The sequence below is a fragment of the Triticum dicoccoides genome, chromosome 4A (assembly GCF_002162155.2).
Source record: "Triticum dicoccoides isolate Atlit2015 ecotype Zavitan chromosome 4A, WEW_v2.0, whole genome shotgun sequence".
Lineage (NCBI taxonomy): Eukaryota > Viridiplantae > Streptophyta > Magnoliopsida > Poales > Poaceae > Triticum > Triticum dicoccoides.
Window position 1 is genome coordinate 453,648,716 of NC_041386.1, and position 6,825 is coordinate 453,655,540.

General features: G+C 42.2%; 1 protein-coding gene across 1 annotated transcript; it reads right to left on the reverse strand.

Annotated features, from left to right (window-relative positions):
• Window positions 1-425: 425 nt before the first annotated feature.
• LOC119286139 (protein DETOXIFICATION 44, chloroplastic-like) lies at window positions 426-4,420 on the reverse strand. Its single transcript, XM_037565491.1, has 12 exons — window positions 3,994-4,420; window positions 3,623-3,769; window positions 3,377-3,537; window positions 2,614-2,749; window positions 2,398-2,494; window positions 2,201-2,301; window positions 1,840-2,003; window positions 1,686-1,757; window positions 1,466-1,582; window positions 1,285-1,380; window positions 1,077-1,198; window positions 426-913 (listed from the first exon to the last, which is right to left on the reverse strand). The coding sequence occupies exons 1-12, from the start codon at window positions 4,379-4,381 to the stop codon at window positions 862-864; spliced, it is 1,653 nt and encodes a 550-aa protein (XP_037421388.1). The 5' UTR covers window positions 4,382-4,420; the 3' UTR covers window positions 426-861.
• Between the last annotated feature and the right edge of the window lie 2,405 nt (window positions 4,421-6,825).

Here is a 6,825-nt window from a genome sequence, read left to right on the forward strand (position 1 = left end):
AGACCTTGCTCAGTTATCTTCTTTGTAATGTTATTAGAGTACCCCTTCTATCTAAATACAAACCACATTCATCCTACATATTTTTAACATATTCCTGTGTCAGGGTAGTGAGGTTTGCTGGTACCAACCAGCACCTAGGCAATTGCAATAGGGATTTCAGTAGTAAAAGAAAACTGGGAAAATGATAGGTAACACAGAGAAAATATCATCTTCCTGAAAAGAAAACCTAGGAAAAGATGTGGCTGTCCACTCTAAATAATAAGTGATTCTCTTGGAAGCCCCAAACGAAATCATATTACTCGAAATAGCACATACTCCCTCAGTAAAGAAATATAAGAGCGTTTAGATCACTAGTTTAGTGATCTAAACGCTCTTATATTTGTTAACGGAGGGAGTACTCAAGAGTAATGACTGAGAATGGCCACTACTCCATCATCTGTTCACTTGCATATCTGAAGAAAATATGGCAAATTCACTCCTACATGGCACAAAGGAAGAAAAATATATGGGAGGCCTTTGTGTATCTAGTACTTCTGTACACAGCTTCCTTGTACAGTGGAAGGGAGAAACAACCTCCTGCAGCAGACACAGCAAGAGGGAACACCTACCCACCTTCTGCAGCCTCTCGTCTGTCCTACTGCAGAAGCAGTCCCTCTTCGTCTCTTTTCCTTTTGAGATAAAACAGTGCCTCTTCTTGTGTTACAAATGACTGACACTATCCGCCTAGGTTTTCTTCCTTCTGCTGATCCTTGCTCTGTTTGAGATCGAACCATTCAACATCCACGGTCATGCACTATGACTATGACCTTAAAATGTAGCGCTGTGATTGCCTCAAAATGCTTCCTACGTATTCTTGGTATATTAATCAGTCTTTGACCAGACTATTTCCCATGGTCCACCTTTGCTCCCTAACCTGAAAAGTCAGAAGGATTCGCTCAAGCCACTGACAGATTTTCTTTTCCAGAATAAGGATCATTCTTTTAATTCTAATCCAAGTCTGGACTTAATTTCTAACAAAGCCATGCAAGTGCCATGATCTTAAAACAATTCCTACCAAAACAAGAGCAGGGAATTACCTCCAGAACCCGGCAACTGCTCGCAGACCCATAAAGAGAGTAAGACCAGCCCATACACCACCAAGACCAAAGTTGGGACCAACGACAAGGAGGAAGGCTGAGGCGACGACCCCCGCGAAAAGCTAAAATGGGCAATATATCGACATCGTTAGGATGAAAACGTTGGAGTTATAACTAGTAACACCAGTAGTGGGGATAGAAACAGCACTGTGGAGTATGCGGCATAGCCGAAGTCAGAAACACCGTAGTAGAGCCCATCAAACACAAAAGCAATAGCATTTATCGGCTGAGTAATAGTGACAAACTGCAATAATTCCACATTCATTCAGTGAATATAAGATCATTGTGACTTGAGAAACAAAGTATTGACTTCTTATAATTCTCCTTACCCAGACTCCAGACTGCGCAACATCTAGAACTGCTGGATCATCTGTAAACAGCAAGGTCAAATATCCAAACCCAAGGAACAAGGTTGCAGCAAGTGCAAGACCAGTGACACCTCCAATCTGCAGGAAAAGAGATGCATCATCAGCATATGACTGTTGATTAACGCCAAGGAAGAGGAGAAACTTAACAAGGAATTGTGAGTGAATATAATATCTTCTTAACCTGCAGAACCCTGTACAAAACCAAGCGGGCCTGCTTGTAGTTCCCTTTCGCATATTCACTTGCAAGCAGAGCCTGCATTAAGTTATAGATACTTCAGATACATAGGAAGACATCGACTTAGAGATTAAATGCATGTCCCTGTAAATGTACATACCTGACCAGCAAGAGCCAGTGCATCATTAAGTAGAGAAATTGTTAGCCAGACTTGCAAGCTTATCTCATAGCCAGCCATTGGAACAGGCCCTTGTCTTGCGGCCAGGGATGTCGACAGCCATAATGGAAGGATTACTGCGATGGTCCTGGCAATTAGCAAGGCACCTACAAAAACACTAAAGTTAGAGTGGCTATCATATAGGTATGTTGCAGCAACATTAAGGGATGCTTAATTGAGTGATTACTAAGCGGAATTGAATTCATGAATATCCTTTTGTCTTTCTGTATAGACCAAAAAAATCTCACAAGAAAACACTATTTTGTTAAGTCTTAGGAAATGAACATGAGGGATATTGGCTAACCAGATTTCAGGTAGCGGATGATGTCACTGCCAATGACATTCCATGAGAACAGGATTAGTTCGTTATTCAGCTTCCATAGGAGGATGAATGCCGCCAAGTACCTGAACAAATGCAGATAGTTTACGCAGTCTATAAATATTGATAATAACAGGACGAAGCAAAAAAAAGTAAAAGATCTCATAACGGCTTCAACATACTCAGAAGTTACAGTTGCCAATGCAGCGCCACTTACACCTAGACCAAGTGGGAAGATAAATATGGCATCCAGTATTGCATTTACTAGGTTGCCAGCAACTGCATGCATCATAGATCCACACAATTAGTTTCTTACTGCAATATTTCAAATCAATAACGTATGGCATCTTAACCAGGAAGCCAGATGTAACAACAAAAATCTGTTTGCATAATCTTACCCACAGCATACAAAGGTGTCTTTGTATCCATGAAACCACGAAATGCACCTTGTGCTGCAAGTGCTACTACGACTGGTGGAGCACCATATGCCCTTAAAGTAAGAAACTGTTCTGCCGGTGCTCGCATCGGTGAATCCTGTGTTGATTTTTTAATAGCAGATGTTATGTTTGAGCCGGAATCACTAAGAACTAGTTACAGATGTTGTACAATAATTCCATGCTTACATAACCTTAATTCAACAAATAAAATGAATAGACAAATAAAGCTGGTGTCGCAGGCAAAATCAAGCCGGTGAATTTTGCTATTGGGCTAACTAACAGACTAACGCCTACTGGGCTATCAACTTGGTAAGTTTCGGTGATAATGCTAGGAAAATGGTTTCCGCTCAATTATACTTGGCACTTGGCAGTCAAGTTTAAGATAAGACAATATCCAAATATTTATTTATTATAGCAAGTAGACACCCATATTTTGGTAGTACCATAAAATCATCTGTCCAAATGGCATAATATCATTCTTATCCAGTCTCATCTTTCCAGGATGAGTAAAGGCTACTTTATCTTGCTCCAAATTTAGCAGTCAAACATGTGACTTAGAAAACAAGAAACAGAGGTTCAAGAAATAATTTTCACATTTAAGGTATGCATTAGGAATCACAAACACAAGATAATACTCAATTCACAATTGATACATCCAGGTACCACACCTTAACAACTCTAGATTCAAGAAATCTATGTACAACAATAAATTAGTCTTACGTACGACAGGTATACCAACGATGTCCATTAGTGTGCCAGATCCAACAATAAGTGCCACCATTTCCATCAACCCGATTCCAGCAGCTAAAGCCAAGGATGTTGACACCGCTGGGAGAAACTTCCTTTTTTCACTAGCCTGCTCTCGGGTACTCGACACTCCATCTCCTATGTGAGAACTAAACAGTAATCAGTGTAACGCAAACCAAATTGCTGATTCTAGCTAGATGAATAAAACTTCAAACTTGCTTACTTTCTCCTACGCCACTATACTTGGCATCCACTGCTTGCTGCTCAGCAACAAAGGATGTGGTGACATTAAGCAGTGGCACATTAAACAGCTTGGACACCAGGTTGAAAACAGATATGGATACACCAACGGCAGCAAGTTCAACCGAGCCTGGCGACAGGAATTAAAGATCATGAAATTGATGTAATAAATCTCATCAACAAAACATGAAAAGCAAGTATACACATCTGAGCTTCTCTACTGAATTCTGCACTGAATCTTATCATATGAAGTGTTTGCCATTTTCGATATACATGAAAGTACTCAATCATTTGAGCTCACAGCTGAAGGCAGGCTTGTGAAAAAGATGTGAGGAATCCAGGTGATTTAGTTACCGATATGTCCGACGAAGGCGGTGTCAACGAGCGCCGTGACGGGGTCGGCGGCGAGTGCAAGCACGGCGGGCACGGCGATGCCCAGGATGTCCATCCCAACCTCATCAAGCCTGAACCACCCCAGCCCCCAGCTCCCCGCGCCCGCGGACTCCTCCTCTTTTTCCTCAAGATTTAAAGCCTCCCGCGAAGTGTCCTCCTCGTCGTCCTCGGCCACGCCACTGACGGCCGGCTTCCCGCGGCACTGTGCAGGGCGCCACCGGTGAGCTGCGCGGCATTGGTGAAGGTGGACGGCAGACACGGTAGAGATACGGGTGATCCTCTGAGATAACGGAGGCGGGGTAAACGCGGCGGCGACGGCCCTCATCGGCGCTGGCGAGGTCGCCGCCATGTGTGGATAAAAGCAGTGGCACGTGCGGGGCGTTCAGTGGGAAAGAGGAGATGCCGTGTTTGTTGGACCGTAATATCTCGCTCTTGGGGGCCGTGACATGCCACCAAATCTGGCCATATGGGCCAGCCCGGCCCGTCCAGCCCGTTCTAGCCCCAAGGCCTGGCTTTGAGGATCGGCCTGACACGTGAGTTAATAGCACTGGCCCGACACGACACCGCTACGGGCAGCCCGCGTTAAAAAGGCCGAAAATAGCTAGGCCTAAACAGCCTTAAAAAATTAAAAGACCAAAACAGCCCTAAAAGGGCCCCACATTTGAAAAGGTCGTGTCGTGACCGGCATTAAGCCCTGACCTCGAGGATTGGCCTTGTTCCATGGCGAGCTGAAGGCCGACCCAACCCTTTTATTCATGTGACATGTCCCGTGTCTGGCCCAGAATCCATGTCCATGGCCGGTCTGCGAGGCACGACCCATATGGACAATTTTACATGCCACCCCCAATTTTCTAATTGGTTCTGCTTGTGCTATGATCTCCCGCCGCTACTTCGGTTGGTACCTGAATATTGCCCTCGGTGGCACCGCCATGGAGCTCTTAAATAACTCATACCGGCTTCTGTGTGTGCCTCCATTAATCATCAATCTCTTATGCAAATTTTTGTTGTTTTGTGCAATTTATCTCGTCAAACTCCTTAGATTGTTTGGTGTATAAAAAGTTACAGTGCCAGTCCCGCTATCTATTTTGTTGTATGCTATTTTATTTTTCTTAATTTCTTCGACAAAGCATTCCCCTCTTCTATTGAAATCGAATAAGGGGAATAATTCTGATACACTTTTAATTGAAAGAGTTTTCTTTGTCCTCCAAAATTAGATCATCTTTTCATTTTAATCTTTCAAATTCTATAATAAAGATAGACCGGCAAAGTTGGCCTAATCTATTAGTACTAGATAACACCCTCACGGTCGTCGCCTGAATGTTTTGTAATGTAGTTTAATGAGATTTTGTTGTATGGAACATGCATATTTGGAGTAATAATATGATAATTAAAACTAAAAATACATATATTTTTGTGTTTGACTATTCTATAATTTTAAAATATTTATTAAATATAAATAGCGTATTAGGATGAAATTACTCATGCATGTTTGAATGTCGAGGTGGATTTTTTATGCATGGTAGTCTTTTTCCATGATTCATCATGAAGTGACATATGATGGGTGGATTTCGTGTCATGTTTTAGAGCTCATTAGTCGCACATTTTCACATCAAAATCCCTCGTATCATATCCATCTAGCCATTTTCATGTCCATTTTGCATACATTCTATTTTCCATGCATTTTTATTGAGGTCACTGAATAATATTTAGTTTTTAGTAGTTTTTACTTGGGTTTGTTGTCTTTGTAGGTATATTGGAGCTCCCATGGACTTAGCACGATAAAAAGGGACAAAGTTGAGGTAAAACTGTAGAAGTTGCAAGCATCAAATACAAGCCTTTCATATAAGTTGACAAAATTATGTTTCACAGGAGGCTCAAACTAAAGATCTAACATGAGGGGGTTGGGCTCGTTCATACGAACCTAACGAGTAAACATCTAAATTGAGGTGAGGCTCGATGTCAGCAAGATGACGCAAGTGTCCAGTCAATTGATGGAGATGAGTTCCACAGAGTACCTCCCGATTTCTAGCTGTCTTAGGCTTGGAGGCTGAGCACCGTGAAGGTCATCGCCTCGGTTGACTTGCTGAGAAAGATACCACAAAAAGTTTCTGTGCGTACAAGTTTGACCTATCCAAGGCCTATGACAGGGTTGACTGGGGATTCCTTGAGCAGGTGATGCAAAATTTGGATTTCTCTCGCCGTTGGGCGGACTGGATAATGTCTTGTATCATATCGGTGAAGTATTCTATCAAATTAAATGAAATCCTCTTGGATTAATTTGCACTGTGGCGTGGGCTATGTCAAGGAGACCCTCTCTCTCTCTGTCCTTGTTTCTTTTTGTAGTTGATGGTCTATCTGGAATCCTAAAAAACAATGTCTCTGAATGTGATATTACTCCTATTAAGGTATGCAGAAGAGCTTTGGGTACTTTGCATCTTTTGTTTGCTGATGATACTTTGCTATTCTTTGAGGCATCACAAGCTCAAGCATTAAGGATCAAACTGGCTTTGGATCTCTATAGTAATGCCACGGGACAGAGTTTGAATTTCAATAAATGTTATATTCTTTTTGGGCATGCATGTCCAGATGGTGTTCAGCAGGAAGTAAGAGAAGTTCTTAGTGTCACTAGTATGGTCTTCGAGGAAAAATATTTGGGGCTTCCTAGTCCTGATGGTTGGATGTCAAAAGGAAGATTCCAAAATATTCAGTGGGGAGATGGCCATCTCACTCAACCTGGTAGAGAGGCACTTATTAAGTTTGTAGCTCAAGCACTACCCACATATATTATGGGTT

Coding starts and splice junctions, on each gene's coding strand:
- LOC119286139 (XM_037565491.1), bottom strand. CDS start 4,381: ATGGCGGCGACCTCGCCAGCGCCGATGAGGGCCGTCGCCGCCGCGTTT. Junction 3,538..3,622: donor GTATAGTGGCGTAGGAGAAA/GTAAGCAAGTTT, acceptor GTTCTCACATAG/GAGATGGAGTGTCGAGTACC. Junction 1,583..1,685: donor TTTTGTACAGGGTTCTGCAG/GTTAAGAAGATA, acceptor CTTTTCCTGCAG/ATTGGAGGTGTCACTGGTCT.